At 40.3% G+C, this 20,448-nt stretch overlaps 1 protein-coding gene across 1 annotated transcript; it reads right to left on the bottom strand.

Moving 5' to 3' along the window:
* Positions 1–1,980: 1,980 nt before the first annotated feature.
* Positions 1,981–10,333, bottom strand: LOC115411093 (uncharacterized). Its single transcript, XM_030123033.1, has 3 exons — positions 8,681–10,333; positions 6,039–6,063; positions 1,981–4,289 (listed from the first exon to the last, which is right to left on the bottom strand). Exons 1-3 carry the CDS (start codon positions 9,986–9,988, stop codon positions 2,968–2,970), a joined length of 2,655 nt encoding a protein of 884 aa, XP_029978893.1. The 5' UTR covers positions 9,989–10,333; the 3' UTR covers positions 1,981–2,967.
* Positions 10,334–20,448: the final 10,115 nt, after the last annotated feature.

Genomic DNA, 20,448 nt, shown 5'->3' with positions numbered 1-20,448 from the left:
TCCATTACCCACCCCATACCCGGACATTCATCCATCTTTCTCTATGGACTCTGACCCAGGTTTTGTGTTTTCTGTTGTTTAGTTTTCATTTATGTTTAATAAACTTGTGTTTTTTTTTCCTTCAGTACCGTGCATTTGAGTCCTCTCATTTTCCCCGTTGTGACAGTCATCATTAGTGCTGAGTCACAGGAGTTGGTTCTGTGTGAGTCTCATGGACTTCAGGCCTGTTGGTCCTCTGTGTTGTGGTCTATCTAGTGGTGGTCTGCTGGTGTAAATATGCAGAATGCTGTCAGGGTTCAGGACACACACATGAATATGAACTCAGTATTGGTGTTTGGACCTAGTATGACTACAGCTGTCCTCAACTGAAACACAAGACAAACACAAATATACGACAAAACTAGGACTGAGGAGTTGGACGTCGTCGGTCAGTCTGAGGTCGGTGACATCAGTCTGTTTGGTGTGTTCCGTTCGATCGGCCGTCGTTAATGCCGTCTCCAGAGTCTTTTCGGCTGATTCAACACCTGTAATCGTCCACTCCCCGTCATTCAGTCGGACCAATCTGATTGGTGGAGGGATAGTCCTGGACTAGTGAATGAGTGAAGGAGAAGTTTCCATGTGAATCCAGCTGTGCCAAGGTACTGCACACTATTACTGTCTTCTAGAATAGTCCATTTACTGCTCAGATCAGATCTGAATGAGTGACAGTCAGTAGTCACTTTTCCATTGACCCTCAAATTGCACAAATAGAACTTGCGCACAAAAATGTACCTAATGGAAAAATGAGAATTTCGTGAAAAGTCTAATTTTTCCATTAAAAGTTTTTGCACTGGCAAGAGGTGGTTTTTGGGGCGTAGCGCAATTGGTATATCACGCAAAACTGTAATGGAAAGACCTTTTTTCGCAACTAGTCATGTGAATTAAAAAAATAGATGTTGACGGTCGTTACAACAAGCGAAGAAGAAGAAGAAACATGTTGCGGTATGTGTGGACACACCAGGAAACCACATCATTTTTTCATTTAGTACGAGATAGAGGCGTAATATGTAATAATAAGAATACATCTGTAAATCAACACCATATTTACGTTTGTCGCCATGTTTACAGAATGACTTCTAGTGTCATCTCATGATAATAAATAAACAAATCATCGCATTTGTGATTTAATGGAAAAACTGAAATTACGCACTTCTGTTTTTGTGATGTTTAGTAAATATCAGTAAAGTTTTGCACAGATGTCCAATGGAAAAGTGATTGCTGTTGACTACGGACTTCATTCATTCCATCAAGTCAACACTGTTAGCATTGTTAGCATTGTTAGCATAGTGCCATTTCTCCTCAGTTTTCTCCTGTGTCATCTTTCTTCTTCCACCAGTAGAAGCCCTAGAGCTGACAACACCAGGATCTGCTTATTATGAACCATCTGTTCAACAAGTACAACAACACCGACCCTTCTGGACGACTGAACACTGACAACAATCACTGACTACAGCCAGCTCTGGGTTTACACAGATGTTCCCTCATTTCCTGGTTTTACGTCTCACACAAGCGCAGATCGTACGCTCTAGTCGGTATTCGATTTGGTGTGTTCTTCACAGTTTTTTGACCATGTCGAGGAGACGGGAGCCGACTGATCAGTAGGGTTACCTTTACTGGAGACGATCGACAGTCCAGTTGGTGTGTCTTCACCTTTAGAGTCAAAGCTTAAAGGTGGGGTAGGACATGTTTTCCTGGAGCGTTTTTTACTCTATTTCTTGTTCTATTGCCTGGATTTCTTCATATATTGGTTTTATCAGGCTGCAGGGGCTTTGGTTGGTTTATGACTGTAAAACTCTGCATTTTTACATCATTTTCTAGACTATTTACTCTAAACTATTTTCTAGACTATTACAGTTTTAGATTAAAAAAAAGACACACAAGACAAATCTGTTTACAGTTTAATATATTTATTGAAGTTTTACATTTTAATATTTCCTTCGATTTCATCATAGTTTACATGTAAATACAAAGTTCAGATATTTGAGCAGAATCATCCAAATCAGTCAAAGGTTTGTGATTTATCAAATGGATTGATTGGATTTAAACTTCAGTAATTTTTTTTAACAATATATTTATGAACACATTTTTTATATATACCCATACATACACTTGTAAATATAAACACATGTAGACCTGTACCTCACTCACAAAGGCACCGGCAACGTTACAAGTGTTACAAGTAGAAACAAACAAACAAAAAATTACACATAAATAACACACACACACATCACAGACTTCTCAGCCATAAACATTTGTACATAATTTAAAGCCCTCTTACAATTACAGGTATTTGAACTCATTAACCCTTTTGTACGGTTTGCACAACTGAATATTTATTCCTCCTCATTGTCATTTGTTAAATCAACACTTGAACTTCAGTAAATTTACTCAGAAAATATTTGAATAACTGATGAATCATTTCAATATATTTGGTCTTAAATATTATGGTATAACCTCCGTCTGAGCTGAAAATAATTACAGTTTTTACAATAATTACATGTGTTTGTCTACGAACAAATAGAAAACAACTCAGCAAACATTTAATATTTAATGTTTTTTCTTATTTCAAATGCAGACAGTATATGAGTGTATTTATTAAAGCTGATGAACAGAATCTGTACTGTTATTATTGAATATTGAATTCTCCTGAACACTTCTATCATTTAAATGTATAAAATCAATCCCATAATTGAAACACATTCACAATCCCAACATTTTGAATTCCAGTTCACATTCAAACACCATCATTATCATTGGATTCAATCACAGACATCAGAATGTGTCAAACCAGGATTATTCTCAGCACTAATGTTAGTATTTCAGTGCATTTGGATCCAGATTCATACACGTTCAAACAGTTTACATCATCACTAAGTTTAGTGACTCCAGTAAATCTGAGAAAATCTGTACATCTGATGAGTTTGTTCCTCAGTGTCTGACAGGAGTGATGATCAGAGGAGCAGAGTTTAGACCTCCATCATTAGAACCTGGACAGAATAATAGGAGGAGTTTATCACTGAAGCAGCAGCCAGTGAAGGAGTAGATGAGAACTGAAGAACCTACGTCATAAAAGGAGACCAGACCCTCCTCATAATCCACAAACACCCCCACCTTCTGAGGACCAGACTGCACAGACAGAGGGACAGGAGGATCAGCAAGAGCATAGTACTGATTTCCATTTATCAAACAGATGGTCCAGTATCCGTACTGAGGAGTCGGTCTGATCCATTTTTTTCTGCTGATGGACTCTCTGACCACTCCTAAAGTCCAGTAAGTCTTTCCTTTGACCTGAACCTCAAAGTAAAACCTGCCTGAAGAGAAACGCTGCTTCACTAAGATGCAAGAAGGAGTGAATCTCTGTGGATTGTCTGGAAGGTTCTTCCATTCATCACCATCATGAACCTGTTTTCCATCATCAGACAGGATGAGGGTAGGACCTGCTGTATCTGGATCCAGAGTCAGATCCACCTCATACTGTTGGACTCTCTTCAGTTCAGCTTCAAACACCTCCTTCTTCATGTCTTCTGTGAGTTTGTCCTTCAGCTGATGCACAGCTCTCACCACAGTCCCCTCATATGATGGATGGATGCTGACCTTTGTCCAGGTCTTCATGGATGGAGCAGCTTTGACACATGTGAACCTCTGGACAAAGTGGAGGTGGTCTTCAGAGCCTAAGAGCTGCTTCACCTCAGTGCTTCTCTTCTCCAGCTCACAGATTTCCTGTTCCAGCTCTTTGATGAAGTCTTCAGCCTGTTTCTTGGTGCTCCTCTTCTTTTCTTGGATCTCCTCAATGAGCTGGTCCAGACTTGTCTGAACAGTCTTGATCAGAGCAGTGTAGACCTTCACACCTTCTGCTGCCTCTCTGTCCGCAGCGTTCGTACTGACCTCCACTGAACATTGGATCTCCAGGATCTTCAGTCTTCTCTCCAGGATCATCTCCTCAATTTCAGCCTCTGTCTTCTTCAGCTCTGCCTTCTCTTCTTCATGTCTGAACGGAGACACCAACTCTGAGATGAGAGCGTTGACGTTCAACTCAGGTCTTCGGTCAAAAACCTTTTTACACATGGGACACTGATATGGGACATTAACCCTCCAGTGTTCACAGATGCAGGATTTGCAGAAGTTGTGTCCACATGGTGTTGCGACTGGATCAGTGAAGAAATCCAGACAGATGGAACACCGGAACTGATCTTCAGATCGGACACGACCGGCAGCAGCCATATCTATGGACCCAAAGAACATGTACAACACTGAAATATTTGAATTATATTATCAGTGTTTATCATCATGTGATCGTTTATAATAAGGAGACTCCTAAAAGTCCTTCATGTTCTTCAGACAAGTGTGACTGGTCAGTCACATGACTCTACAGCAGTGTTTGAAATCCATGACGTCAGTCCAATACTTTGAAGTGTTCTGGAAGTTCATTAAAGTGTAACTGTAGAAAATATTAGTGGAAACAAAAGCAGGAAGAGACGAAGAACCAAAGTCCAGACCATCTAAAGGACATGGACTGGAATAATTGGATTTGATTTAGTGATTTATTCCAAACATGTAATGAAATTTAACATATATGCAAACTAGCAAAACATACATAATAATACAAACATCAAGAATCATAACAATCTCAGACAGAAGAACAGCACAATAGTTCCATTTACATTTAACTGAAAAGGGGATGGAAGAAGTGTGACTTATTTAATCCCACCCCCTCTCTCTAAAATATTATTAATAATATATATGTCCATCTTCCTTTTACAGTACTCTTAAATTTATATATCTATTCAAACACACACTCACACACATACACACACACACACTCTCATTCATCCATATACACATACATACGTTTATACATATACACACATACACATACACATATAATCTTTTACCAGTGCGTTTCTTAGTTGTGCTGGTGAATAAATAATCTAGAATCTGTGTAAATGCTGTTGGTTTCTCCATGTGGTTCAGTGATAAGAACCATTTCAGCAGAGTTAGTGTGAAATGAATCCAGTTCTATGTGTGTGTTTGGAGTTAAAGCTGTAGATCAGCTCAGGTAAACTCACCAACGAGACTTGAACCAGATCTGATGAAGTCGGTTTAAGGTTTGTTTGGATGGTTCCACAGACTCGTCTGCAGCTCTGATCACGCTGACAAGAACTTTCACTTCCTTTTCCAGGAAGTGATTGTTGTTCTGCTGAATGTGGCTCTGCCTCTGATCAGTTTCCTGTTTGATGTGTTGGTGAAATATGAGTGTGTGTTTCATTACAGAGCACAGACGACATGTAGAAGGGTTCTGGTTCTGGTTCTGGTTCTGGTTCTTTAAATACATGTGTGGAAGTGTGGATGTTTAGAAACAGCAGTCAGAGCGTTATCTGTCCAGTCAGCTGTTGAACCTGCAGTTTAGGTTCTAAAATACGAACAGATCCATGTATGTGTGGGCGGTTCACATGACTGAACACTTCTGTGACTGACCCGGATTTCCAACAGTCTGTCATTGTCATAATCTGTGCCTGTGTGACCCTCGGCTCCTCCCTCTCCACATTTCCTCGTTTGTCCATTATTTGACTCACCTGTTGGCGCTGCGTGGCTGCGGCCAATTATCTCCCAGCCTATTGAAGGCTTAGGTTTGCAGCCATGCAGTGCTGGTCCATTCTTCTCCATTACCCACTCCATACCCGGACATTCATCCATCTTTCTCTATGGACTCTGACCCAGGTTTTGTGTTTTCTGTTGTTTAGTTTTCATTTATGTTTAATAAACTTGTGTTTTTTTTTCCTTCAGTACCGTGCATTTGAGTCCTCTCATTTTCCCCGTTGTGACAGTCATCATTAGTGCTGAGTCACAGGAGTTGGTTCTGTGTGAGTCTCATGGACTTCAGGCCTGTTGGTCCTCTGTGTTGTGGTCTATCTAGTGGTGGTCTGCTGGTGTAAATATGCAGAATGCTGTCAGGGTTCAGGACACACACATGAATATGAACTCAGTATTGGTGTTTGGACCTAGTATGACTACAGCTGTCCTCAACTGAAACACAAGACAAACACAAATATACGACAAAACTAGGACTGAGGAGTTGGACGTCGTCGGTCAGTCTGAGGTCGGTGACATCAGTCTGTTTGGTGTGTTCCGTTCGATCGGCCGTCGTTAATGCCGTCTCCAGAGTCTTTTCGGCTGATTCAACACCTGTAATCGTCCACTCCCCGTCATTCAGTCGGACCAATCTGATTGGTGGAGGGATAGTCCTGGACTAGTGAATGAGTGAAGGAGAAGTTTCCATGTGAATCCAGCTGTGCCAAGGTACTGCACACTATTACTGTCTTCTAGAATAGTCCATTTACTGCTCAGATCAGATCTGAATGAGTGACAGTCAGTAGTCACTTTTCCATTGACCCTCAAATTGCACAAATAGAACTTGCGCACAAAAATGTACCTAATGGAAAAATGAGAATTTCGTGAAAAGTCTAATTTTTCCATTAAAAGTTTTTGCACTGGCAAGAGGTGGTTTTTGGGGCGTAGCGCAATTGGTATATCACGCAAAACTGTAATGGAAAGACCTTTTTTCGCAACTAGTCATGTGAATTAAAAAAATAGATGTTGACGGTCGTTACAACAAGCGAAGAAGAAGAAGAAACATGTTGCGGTATGTGTGGACACACCAGGAAACCACATCATTTTTTCATTTAGTACGAGATAGAGGCGTAATATGTAATAATAAGAATACATCTGTAAATCAACACCATATTTACGTTTGTCGCCATGTTTACAGAATGACTTCTAGTGTCATCTCATGATAATAAATAAACAAATCATCGCATTTGTGATTTAATGGAAAAACTGAAATTACGCACTTCTGTTTTTGTGATGTTTAGTAAATATCAGTAAAGTTTTGCACAGATGTCCAATGGAAAAGTGATTGCTGTTGACTACGGACTTCATTCATTCCATCAAGTCAACACTGTTAGCATTGTTAGCATTGTTAGCATAGTGCCATTTCTCCTCAGTTTTCTCCTGTGTCATCTTTCTTCTTCCACCAGTAGAAGCCCTAGAGCTGACAACACCAGGATCTGCTTATTATGAACCATCTGTTCAACAAGTTCAACAACACCGACCCTTCTGGACGACTGAACACTGACAACAATCACTGACTACAGCCAGCTCTGGGTTTACACAGATGTTCCCTCATTTCCTGGTTTTACGTCTCACACAAGCGCAGATCGTACGCTCTAGTCGGTATTCGATTTGGTGTGTTCTTCACAGTTTTTTGACCATGTCGAGGAGACGGGAGCCGACTGATCAGTAGGGTTACCTTTACTGGAGACGATCGACAGTCCAGTTGGTGTGTCTTCACCTTTAGAGTCAAAGCTTAAAGGTGGGGTAGGACATGTTTTCCTGGAGCGTTTTTTACTCTATTTCTTGTTCTATTGCCTGGATTTCTTCATATATTGGTTTTATCAGGCTGCAGGGGCTTTGGTTGGTTTATGACTGTAAAACTCTGCATTTTTACATCATTTTCTAGACTATTTACTCTAAACTATTTTCTAGACTATTACAGTTTTAGATTAAAAAATGACAAGTAAGACAAATCTTTATAGAGTTGAATATATTTATTGAAGTTTTACATTTTAATATTTCCTTCGATTTCATCATAGTTTATATGTAAATACATAGTTCAGATATTTGAGCAGAATCATCCAAATCAGTCAAAGGTTTGTGATTTATCAAATGGATTGATTGGATTTAAACTTCAGTAATTTTTTTTAACAATATATTTATGAACACATTTTTTATATATACCCATACATACACTTGTAAATATAAACACATGTAGACCTGTACCTCACTCACAAAGGCACCGGCAACGTTACAAGTGTTACAAGTAGAAACAAACAAACAAACAAAAAATTACACATAAATAACACACATACACATCACAGACTTCTCAGCCATAAACATTTGTACATAATTTAAAGCCCTCTTACAATTACAGGTATTTGAACTCATTAACCCTTTTGTACGGTTTGCACAACTGAATATTTATTCCTCCTCATTGTCATTTGTTAAATCAACACTTGAACTTCAGTAAATTTACTCAGAAAATATTTGAATAACTGATGAATCATTTCAATATATTTGGTCTTAAATATTATGGTATAACCTCCGTCAGAGCTGAAAATAATTACAGTTTTTACAATAATTACATGTGTTTGTCTACGAACAAATAGAAAACAACTCAGCAAACATTTAATATTTAATGTTTTTTCTTATTTCAAATGCAGACAGTATATGAGTGTATTTATTAAAGCTGATGAACAGAATCTGTACTGTTATTATTGAATATTGAATTCTCCTGAACACTTCTATCATTTAAATGTATAAAATCAATCCCATAATTGAAACACATTCACAATCCCAACATTTTGAATTCCAGTTCACATTCAAACACCATCATTATCATTGGATTCAATCACAGACATCAGAATGTGTCAAACCAGGATTATTCTCAGCACTAATGTTAGTATTTCAGTGCATTTGGATCCAGATTCATACACGTTCAAACAGTTTACATCATCACTAAGTTTAGTGACTCCAGTAAATCTGAGAAAATCTGTACATCTGATGAGTTTGTTCCTCAGTGTCTGACAGGAGTGATGATCAGAGGAGCAGAGTTTGAACCTTTATAATTAGGACACGGACCGAATAATGGGAGGAGTTTATCATTGAAGCAGCAGCCAATGAAGGAGTAGATGAGAACTGAAGAATCTACGTCATAAAAGGAGACCAGACCCTCCTCATAATCCACAAACACCCCCACCTTCTGAGGACCAGACTGCACAGACAGAGGGACAGCAGGACCAGCAAGAGCATAGTATTGATTTCCATTTATCAAACAGATGGTCCAGTATCCGTCCTGAGGAGTCGCTGTGATCTCTCCTTTCCTTTTGCTGGACTCTCTGGTCACTCCTAAATACCAGTCAGTCTTTCCTTTGACCTGAACCTCAAAGTAAAACCTGCCTGAAGAGAAACTCTGCTTCGCTAAGATGCAACAATCATCAGTGAATCTCTGTGGTTTGTCTGGAAGGTTCTTCTCTTCATCACCATCATGAACCTGTTTTCCATCATCAGACAGGATGAGGGTAGGATAAGCTGTATCTGGATCCAGAGTCAGATCCACCTCATACTGTTGGACTCTCTTCAGTTCAGCTTCAAACATCTCCTTCTTCATGTCTTTTCTAAGTTTGTTCTTCAGCTGATACACAGCTCTCTCCACAGTCCCCTCATACAATGGTGGACGGACGCTGACCTCTGTCCAGGTCTTCATGGATGGAACAGCTTTGACACATGTGAACCTCTGAACAAAGTGGAGGTGGTCTTCAGAGCCTAAGAGCTGCTTCAACTCAGTGCTTCTCTTCTCCAGCTCACAGATTTCCTGTTCCAGCTCTTTGATGAAGTCTTCAGCCTGTTTCTTGGTGCTCCTCTTCTTTTCTTGGATCTCCTCAATGAACTGGTTCAGACTTGTCTGAACAGTCTTGATCAGAGCAGTGTAGACCTTCACACCTTCTGCTGCCTCTCTGTCTGCAGCGTTCGTACTGACCTCCACTGAACATTGGATCTCCAGGACCTTCAGTCTTCTCTCCAGGATCATCTCCGCAATTTCAGCCTCTGTCTTCTTCAGCTCTGCCTTCTCTTCTTCATGTCTGAACTGAGCCACCATCTCTGAGATGAGAGCGTTGACGTACAACTCAGGTCTTTGGTCAAAAACCTTTTTACACATGGGACACTGATATGGAACATTAACCCTCCAGTGTTCACAGATGCAGGATTTGCAGAAGGTGTGTCCACATGGTGTTGTGACTGGATCAGTGAAGACATTCACACAGATGGAACACCGGAACTGATCTTCAGATCGGACACGACCGGCAGCAGCCATATCTATGGACCCAAAGAACATGTACAACACTGAAATATTTGAATTATATTATCAGTGTTTATCATCATGTGATCGTTTATAATAAGGAGACTTATAAAAGTTCTTTATGGTCTTCAGATACACTACTGGTCAAAAGTTTTAGAACACCCCAGTGTTTCCAGTTTTGTCTGTAAATTCCAGCAGTTCCAGTCCAATGAACAGCTGTAAATGGTACAAAGGTAAGAGTGAACTGTCAGAGGTAAAAAAAAAAAAAATAAAAAAAAAAAGGTAAGGTTAAACAAAACTGAAAAATAATGTACATTTCATAATTCTACAAAACGGCGAAGAAGAAATGGGTGAACAACTTAAAGCAGTTCTGCAGCAGTGGAGGCTGACCAAGTCTGGAAAGTTGGTGGTTCAATTCCTGCAGGTGTCCCAACGTTTGTGAATTCCTTCAGCCCCCTGTGTCTGCAGAACAGGAGTGTGGAACACACTGTGGTACCAGACCCATGGAGCAGGACTGGAACAGGACTGGACTGAAGAAAGGAGTGTGGTACTGTAAAAATGGAAAAGAGGAAAAGGAATGAACCAGAGAAGAGAGACAGAGCATCAGAAGAGTGAAAAATGGAGGTGTGTCCTCCAGAGAAATGTCCAAGAAAGTCCAGGTGTCAGGAAGTCCAGTTTCCTTCAGCATCCAAAGGCACTGAAACTGGACTGGAAATGCAGACAGAAGAGGTCTGGAAGAAGCACAGACACAACAGAAGAAGAAGAAGAGTTTAGGACAGAAAACAGCTGGAGTGAGAGGAGACTGACAGGACAACAGCTGAAAGAAGAGAGAAGAGAGAGGAGGAGGAAGAGAGGAGGTCATAGAGGAGGAGGAGAGGAGACTGACAGGACAACAGCTGAAAGAAGAGAGAAGAGAGAGGAGGAGGAAGAGAGGAGGTCATAGAGGAGGAGGAGAGGAGACTGACAGGACAACAGCTGAAAGAAGAGAGAAGAGAGAGGAGGAGGAAGAGAGGAGGTCATAGAGGAGGAGGAGAGGAGACTGACAGGACAACAGCTGAAAGAAGAGAGAGAGAGGAGGAGGAAGAGAGGAGGTCATAGAGGAGGAGGAGAGGAGACTGACAGGACAACAGCTGAAAGAAGAGAGAAGAGAGGGGAGGAGGAAGAGAGGAGGTCATAGAGGAGGAGGAGAGGAGACTGACAGGACAACAGCAGAAAGAAGAGAGAAGAGAGAGGAGGAGGAAGAGAGGAAGAGTTTACACTGAACAGAGTGAACAGACGAGTTTACACTGAACAGAGTGAACAGATGAGTTTACACTGAACAGACTGAACAGATGAGTTTACACTGAACAGAGTGAACAGATGAGTTTACACTGAACAGAGTGAACAGAAGAGTTTACACTGAACAGAGTGAACAGATGAGTTTACACTGAACAGAGTGAACAGAAGAGTTTACACTGAACAGAGTGAACAGATGAGTTTACACTGAACAGACTGAACAGATGAGTTTACACTGAACAGAGTGAACAGATGAGTTTACACTGAACAGAGTGAACAGATGAGTTTACACTGAACAGAGTGAACAGAAGAGTTTACACTGAACAGAGTGAACAGGTGAGTTTACACTGAACAGAGTGAACAGGTGAGTTTACACTGAACACACTGAACAGGTGCAGGTCTGATGGGTCCAGTTTCAGCTAAAGCCACTGGTGAGACTTCAGAATCAGACTCAGAGGCTTGTCTGGACCATGAAACAGCACCAGTGGAACTACTGAAGACTGGAAGAAGGGGTTCTGGACTGATCCAATCTGACACTGTTCACTCTGTTCCCAGTGCTGGAATTTACAGACAAAACTGGAAAAATTGGGGTGTTCTAAAACTTTTGACCGGTAGTGTAAATGTGACTGGTCAGTCACATGACTCTACAGCAGTTTTTAAAATCCATGACGTCAGTCCAATACTATGACTGTGAAATGTTCTAGAAGTTCATTTAAGTGTAACTGTAGAAAATGTTAGTGGAAACAAAAGCAGGAAGAGAGGAAGAACCAAAGTCCAGACCATCTAAAGGACATGGACTGGAATAATTGAATTTGATTTAGTGATTTATTCTGAACATGTAATGAAATTTAATATATATGCAAACTAGCAAAACATACATAATAATACAAACATCAAGAATCATAACAATCTCAGACAGAAGAACAGCACAATAGTTCCATTTACATTTAACTGAAAAGGGGCGGGAAGAAGTGTGACTTATTTAATCCCACCCCCTGTGCCTAAAATATTATTAATAACATATATGTCCCTCTCCCTTTTACAGTACTCTTATATTTATATATCTATTCACACACACACACACACACACACACACATACACATACATCCATATACACATACATACGTTTAAATATATACACACATACAAATACATATAATCTTTTACCAATGTGTTTCTTAGTTGTGCTGGTGAATACAGGGTGGGGAAGCAAAATGTACACTGAACATTTAGTTGTTTTTTCTCAGCAGACACTACGTCAGTTGTTTTGAACCCAAACATATACTGATGTCATAATCATACCTAACACTATTATCCATACCTTTTCACAAACTTTTGCCCATATGAGTAATCAGGAAAGCAAACGTCAAAGAGTGTGTGATTTGCTGAATGCACTCGTCACACCAAAGGAGATTTCAAAAATAGTTGGAGTGTCCATAAAGACTGTTTATAATGGAAAGAAGAGAATGACTATGAGCAAAACTATTACCAGAAAGTCTGGAAGATACTATTGAAGAAGAATGGGAGAAGTTGTCACCCCAATATTTGAGGAACACTTGTGCAAGTTTCAGGAAGCGTGTGAAGGCAGTTATTGAGAAAGAAGGAGGACACAGAATAAAAACATTTTCTATTATGGACATTTTCTTGTGGCAAATAAATTCTCATGACTTTCAATAAACTAATTGGTCATACACTGTCTTTCAATCCCTGCCTCAAAATATTGTACATTTTGCTTCCCCACCCTGTAAATAATCTAGAATCTGTGTAAATGCTGTTGGTTTCTCCATGTGGTTCAGTGACAGGAACCATTTCAGCAGAGTGTGTGTGAAATGAATCCAGTTCTATGTGTGTGTTTGCAGTTAAAGCTGTAGATCAGCTCAGGTAAACTCACCAGTGAGACTTGAACCAGATCTGATGAAGTCGGTTTCAGGTTTGTTGGACGGTTCCACAGACACGTCTGCAGCTCTGATCACACTGAGAAGAACTTCTTTGATTTCTGGGAAATGATTGTTTTTCTGTGGAATGTGGCTCAACCTCTGATCTGTTTCCTGGTTGATGTTTTAATAAAATCCAAGCGTACGTTGTTTTATCACAGACGACATGTAGAAGGGTTCTGGTTCTGGTTCTGGTTCTTTAAATACATGTGTGGAATTGTGGATGTTTAGAAACAGCAGTCTGAACATTATCTGTCCAGTCAGCTGTTGAACCTGCAGTTTAGGTTCTAAAATATGAACAGGATCCATGTATGTGTGGGCGGTTCACATGACTGAACACGTCTGTGACTGAACCGGTTTTCCAACTGAACCAGTTTTCCAACATTCTTTCATCATTAGTGCTGAGTCACAGGAGTTGGTTCTGTGTGAGTCTCATGGACTTCAGGCCTGTCGGTCCTCTGTGTTGTGGTCTATCTAGTGGTGGTCTGCTGGTGTAAATATGCAGAATGCTGTCAGGGTTCAGGACACACACATGAATATGAACTCAGTATTGGTGTTTGGACCTAGTATGACTACAGCTGTCCTCAACTGAAACACAAGACAAACACAAATATACGACAGAACTAGGACTGAGGAGTCGGTTGTCATCGGTCAGTCTGAGGTCAGTGACATCAGTTTGTTTGGTGTGTTTCGTTCGATCGGCCGTCGTTAATGCTGTCTCCAGTCTTTTTGGCCGATTCAACACGTGTAATCGTCCACTACCAGTCGTTCAGTCGGACCAATCTGACCCAGTAAATATGAACTGGTGGAGTTTTAAGGGTGTCTGTGAACTCCTGTCTGAGGGTTAATACTTTAACAGCACCAGAAAAACTAAAGAGTAAGTGTACGATGTTTGGTTCAGAATAGAATAGAATAGAATAGAATAGAATAGAATAATATAAAACAGAATAGAATAGAATAGAATAAAACAGAATAGAATAGAATAGAATAGAATAAACAGAATAGAATAGAATAGAATAGAATAGAATAGAACGGAACAGAACGGAATAGAATACAATACAATACCATACAATAGAACAGAACTCTCTAACTCCTACAGTGGCTCTTTGAACAGATCCTCTACCTCCACGGTTCCACTGGTATTCTGTGTCTGGGTACTCATCCTCCATCAGCTGTTAAACAGATGAATGTAGTCAGATTACAGACAGAAGGCTGCGTCTGTATCTGTGTCTGAACGGTACTGTCAGTCAGCCTTACTGTGATCAGCCTCATTTCTTTGGTTCCATCTCCACACTCTTCACACTCACACACATTCTTCCTCCTCCTCGTACCTGCTGCACTGAACTGGGAATGTCACATGGCTGTAAGTGGTATCGGTGCGGTTGTATCGGATTACTTTTACGAGTGCGAGTACAAGTACACGCACTGAGTATCGGAGCCGATGCCTGTTACTGGTATCGGATCGGTGCGTCCCTGGTTTTTAAAAATACAGTGAGAAAAAGTGTTTGTAGTTTCGTAACAAAGAAATAATGGAGAAAACTGGAGGAACATGTGGCGCACCGCCCTCAGCGGTGCTAGTAATCGATGTCATTTGTTTCTGTTCATTTCCTGTTTTATTTTGGTGAGGGGTTCTGTTGGTGTGTGCACTGTGTCTGTCCTGTCTGTGTCCTCCCTGGTTTCCTGATCGTCTTCACCTGGGGTTAATGATCCCTCTACCCTCTATAGTCCCTCCTCCCCTCGTGTCAGTGCGTCTGTCATGCTTCGTCAAGATCAGGACTCCCTCGACCTTCTCCTGTGCTGCTTGAAACATTTTGTACGTTTTTTTGATTCCACATTTCGTGAAGAATTTTTGTTGTACTTCGATTCCTCGAGTGAGAAGATTTTGGTGTTAGATTTTTGATACCACGTTTGTGAAGACTTTTTTGTTAAAATTTTTAATACATCATTTAGGGGTGGCTGTGGCTCAGGTGGTGGAGCGGGTCGTCCATTAACGGAAGGGTTGGCGGTTCGAATCCCACTCTGTCCTAGTCAGTCCGTTGTGTCCTTGGGCAAGACACTTCACCCTCCAGTGCCACTCACACTGGTGTATGAATGTTTGGTGGTGGTGGGAGGGGCCGTAGGCGCAAATTGGCAGCCACGCTTCTGTCAGTCTGCCCCAGGACAGCTGTGGATACAGATGTAGTTTACCACCACCAGAGGGAGAATGTGAGAGTGAATGAATAATGGGTCAATAATGTAAAGCACTTTGTGTGTCTAGAAAGGCACTATATAAATCTAATCCATTATTATTATTATTGTTTGTGAAGAACCTTTTGTTAGTATTTTTTTTTTTTGATTCCTTGACCGAGAAGATTTTTGTGTTGACTGTTTTTGTGAAGATTCTTTCGTCCCTGACATTTGAGGAACAAATACTCAAACTAAGTTGCTCTGTGTCAGTCTCGTGCATTTGGGTCCGATCCTTGTGATTTCGTAATAGAAAAAAAAATCTTTTGTGCAGCACATATTTAGTTCTAAACCCACAAACACAGCTCTGTCTGTCATGATGTAACGTGCAGTGCGGTAACACAACTTTGTACCGTTGAACACACAGCGGTGATACACATCGACTTTTTGGCTCTATGGTCAGTGTGATCAAAGCCTGGTTCCAAAGATGTGACAAACTAATTCTCCCTGGCAGGAGGCTTCAAAGGACGCCTCAGTCAAGATGGAGGAGGCCATGATGGGTTTGGTCTACCGACAAAAGACACCAGGCTGATCCTTTTTTTTCCCCTGGGGGCTGAAAAGAGCTTCCTGCACACAGAGCAATTTCACTGATGGAAGGACCTGGAGCCCCTCACACCCTCTACCTTTGAGGAAAGAACACACAGCTGGACATCAGTAATGCTAACTTTTCATGTTCTTTTCAGCTCGAAATGCACAGTATATCATTTTTGCAGCAAGGAGTGTGTCTCCAAACAGTAACAAAAAAAAAAAAAAAAAAAACATAGTTGGATGAGGTGACAGTCAAGTCTGTGGACAGTTTCTCCACATTACGCGTGGTTGTAAATTGAGGTTACACAGTAAAAACAAAAAACAAAAAACGGTAATATTCTAGCAGCAAGGGTGCTGAAAAAATAACAGAAAATAACCATCTCATAAAAATACGGTAATTTCCCATAATTAAAATACAGTTTTTTGCCCTAACTTTACATGAGATTTTGCATAATTTTTTGACTTTTAATTTTTAATAAAGAATTTTTACATGTACTAAAACAATCCAATTACCTATAAATATGGACGAACATTGTTATAAAACAAATAATAGGGCTTAAAATTGCAGAAAAATTCTGTTACTAGTTGGTGTTTATCACATAATTTTATGTTAAAAACTTGTATATCAGTTAATATTTGATGTAATAAAATGATATACCACACATAAAAACAATTGATTTATCGTTCAAAACTTGTCAATTAACTGTAAATAAACTATTTGTTTGGATTTTAAGTCCAACAATTTACCATTAAGTTAAGTTGATATAAAGTATAAATATTATATTTATGGGTTTTTTCACATTCAATCATGTGGCTTTCTTCGGTAACTTCTTATAAAAGAAGCACAATTTTGACATAAAATCACACTAGGGCGTCCCATTTCTGGGACTTCTCTCTCCTCCCCAGTGACGCTAAATTGACAGGCCATCAGACACTCCCTCCTTTAAAAAAAAAAAAAAATGAACGGCTCTTTACAAAGACTCGGTTCCCGTCGTTCATTTCAAAGAGGCGTTCAAAAGATTTGATTCAAGAGCAATAAATGTGTGTAAACATACGGGAAAAACTGCACAAAACACAACAGCGATGAGTCACTGTAATGACTTAAATACCTGAACTGTAGTGACATTCTCCAGTGTCGGGCCCATCTTTTCTTTCTGAAAAGTGCATCCAAATGCCTCGGTCTGTGGTTGGACTCATCCCTCTCCTTCACCACCCACATTAAACACCTGCAGTCCAAAGTCAAAGCTCGCTTGAGCTTTCTGTATCAGAATCAGACCTCCTTCACCCATTCAGCCGAACGCTTACTTGTTAAAATGACCATCGTGCCCATATTTGATTACGGTGGCTCCATCTATAGGATGGCTTCTCGTTCCACCCTCAGCAGACTTGACCCTCTCCACCATTCGTCCATCCGTTTCACCACAGGCGCTCCTTTTTCCACTCACCACTGTGACCTGTAGAACTTAGCTGACTGGACCTCCCTCCACACCAGACGGCTCTGTCACTGGTTCCAGCTCATTTACAAGACCTTACTCAGAAAAACCCTTCTTTTCCTCTCCTCCCTTCTTCACCTCTCCCATTCTGCACTCACCCCCAGGTCCAGTAAGCTCATCAGACTCACTATCCCCAAAGCCCACACTGTTTTCGGTCGCAGCGCCTTCCAATTTGCTGCAGCAAACGACTGGAACACTCTATGAAACCCCCTCAAACTCACCGTCCTCACATCTCTCACTGTTTTTAAGCAAAACCTGGAACAAATTTGAGTCGACTGTTGCACCTGTTGAGTATTTGTCTTTTACATGTCTCACTGTCATTGTTGTAATGTATTTATTTATTAACTATTAGTTTTTGTAATTGGTTAACCTTGTTTTTACCTTTTACTTTTAGCCTCCTCACCCCGTTCCCCTCAAGCAGCCAGTGCTTTTTGATCAGGCTGCATTTGTAAATAAGAATCTGTTCTTAATTGCTTGCCTGGGTAAATAAAGGTTTAAAAAAAAAAAAAAAAAATCCTCCTCCTTTTTCTTTGGCTCGTTACTCACAGGTGCTCACTCACTCACTCACTCACTCACTCACTCACTCACTCACTCACTCTCAAACTCTTCTATGCTCATCTCATGCTTCAAACTGTTGTTTTTTTGCTAACTTTTTGCCATGAGACATGCTTAGTGCACTCTTTTTTTTCTGCTGGAGCATTCTCCTCCTGCCCGGTGCCTCCCCAGTGACGCTAAACTGACAGGCAACCGGACACTCCCTCCTTAAGAAAAATAAAAATAAAAAATGAATGACTCTTTACAAAGACTCGGTTCCCATCGTTCATTTCAAAGAGCCGTTCAAAAGATTCGATTCGCTCGTGAACGTCACATCAATACGAGTTCGACGACAGGAAAGGCTCCACAGCTTCATCCGTTTGCCTTGTTTCCAGTTGGAGGTGAGCGGCTGAAGCTCCTCCAGCAGCTGTGAGTTGTGACATTTAGAAGGAGGAGAAGGCAGATAGCTGGGTGCATTGTGTGAGAATCCTCCGCCTTCATGAAGCATCAGCGGTAGGAGACCCTGGGCCCCGTCTGACATTTTGATGGAGACGTCCTGCGCGTGATAACATGCAAATTCGAAAAAACGACGCAGTGGAGAATATGCGGCGGCTCGTGTGTGTCTTTCTCTCTTTCCACAACTCTCTCTTCAGGGCAATGATGCGTGATGCTATCTGTTACAGTGCTCGGCTCGGCCTATATTTGCATTCCTGGTTGGCGTCGAGCATTTTTAATAATGTCACAACAGATGATGTTCTGCTGCCAGGTGAAGGGAGGGAGGGAGGGAGGGAGGGAGGGAGAGAGGGGCCGCCCAGACCATCAAAGTCTATCAGCACACATGGAAATAAGCAGCACTGTCATCAAAAGGGGATGTTTGGAAGGGGGGGGGGTTAAATGATGCCTTTATTCCATGGCTTTATGGTGTGGAGACAAGTGGGAGGGGCTAGATAAGCCCCTAGATGAGTGTAATGGTGCAAATGTTTGTGAGCGTGTAGAAGCTGTAAAGGTGCACTGTTTAATATCTGATGACATCACTGTAAAAAAAAATCTGTAATTTAACAGAATTTTCACAAACATGCAGTTGTGTTTGATGCTATCCCTTCAGGTTTAAAAACTTTGATATCTTCCACTATTAGTCCTTCAACAACCGTTACCCCTCAAAACTGCACAATCAGAATTATACAGAGGAAATTTAGACCCATTCTTGAGTAAAAAAACTAATAATAAATGCATTAGAGAAATAATTCAAAGGGATACAATTTGTAAGGCAGCTTCCATCTTTTTTTGGAGTAATTTATATTCTGATGTGGAATGGGAAAAGGTCTGGTTATTACCAAGGAAGTTTTTTATTTCCAATAAAGTGACAGAGGCGTCTTTAAAACTGTTACACAGGTGTTATCCAACTGATGCAGCTCTGATTAAGCATCAGATCAGTGTCGACCCTTTTTGCTCATTTTGTCATAATTCGGATGAAACATTAACTCATTTGTTTTGGGAATGTGCCTTTTGTCAAATATTTTGGTGTGATATCAATCTTTTTTTAAATAGAAAGCTGGATATTTCTTTTAACTTCAAAATTGAAGATATTTTATTTGGTTTCGTTATTACTGATCTGCCTGCTCAGAAACTGTTTATTCTTAATCTCATTTCCTTATTAGACAAATTTCATATACATACAAGCAAATCTGCCAATCAGAACCCCAGCTCTGTGGTCTTTAAATCTTATTTGAAATCCTATCAAGACACACTGAACTGTTGCACTAACCCTAAAGCTGTGAAGACTAAAGCCCTATGTGACCAATTTAAGTTGTAATTTATTTATTTTTATTTTATTACTTTATTCATTTATTTATTTTTCTCTCTTCTTGTTTACTCCTTTACTTTTATTTTTTCTTTAATTTACTTTCCTATTTATGTAATTGTATTTCATTTCTTCCTGCCTCAACTTGAGCATTATGTTCTGTTGTGTTTTTTCTCCATGCCATGTTCTGGTCTATGTGTATACAGTATTTTGTACATGAAGGATGAGAAAAAAAAACAACAGAATTTTCAGTGTTTATTTGACAGAGTTTTCCTGTATTTATAAGATACAGGAAATTATCTTCTAGGTGGTCTGGGTCTGCTTGTTTGGTCGAGTCAGAGTTCACATGTTTGTATTCACACCTAAAAAAAAGTCTGGACTTTCTGGGGAAACGAACTCTGGTCTGTTTTAAACGGACCAAACGTGGTAGGTGTGAATACAGCCTAAGAAACAAGTAAAAGAGACTGAACTGAATTATTACATGGAAGTGTAAGTTAAAATGTCATAACACACCTGAAGTACTGAAAAAATAATCTGAGAAGTTTGAAAAAACAAGTCAGGAGAACAGGACGAACAAAAATGCTCTGTCAGGACCTACAGAAAGTACCCTCCAAGATAACACTGGTCAACAACAAATGTATTGTTGAAGTTTTTTGAGCTGATTTAGGATCATTTTGGTGTGCTGAATCCAAAAATCACATTAATTT

This window comes from Sphaeramia orbicularis, chromosome 20 (assembly GCF_902148855.1).
Source record: "Sphaeramia orbicularis chromosome 20, fSphaOr1.1, whole genome shotgun sequence".
Lineage (NCBI taxonomy): Eukaryota > Metazoa > Chordata > Actinopteri > Kurtiformes > Apogonidae > Sphaeramia > Sphaeramia orbicularis.
The sequence above is the reverse complement of the archived record's forward strand: the minus strand, read 5'-3'. Positions and strand labels throughout refer to the sequence as shown.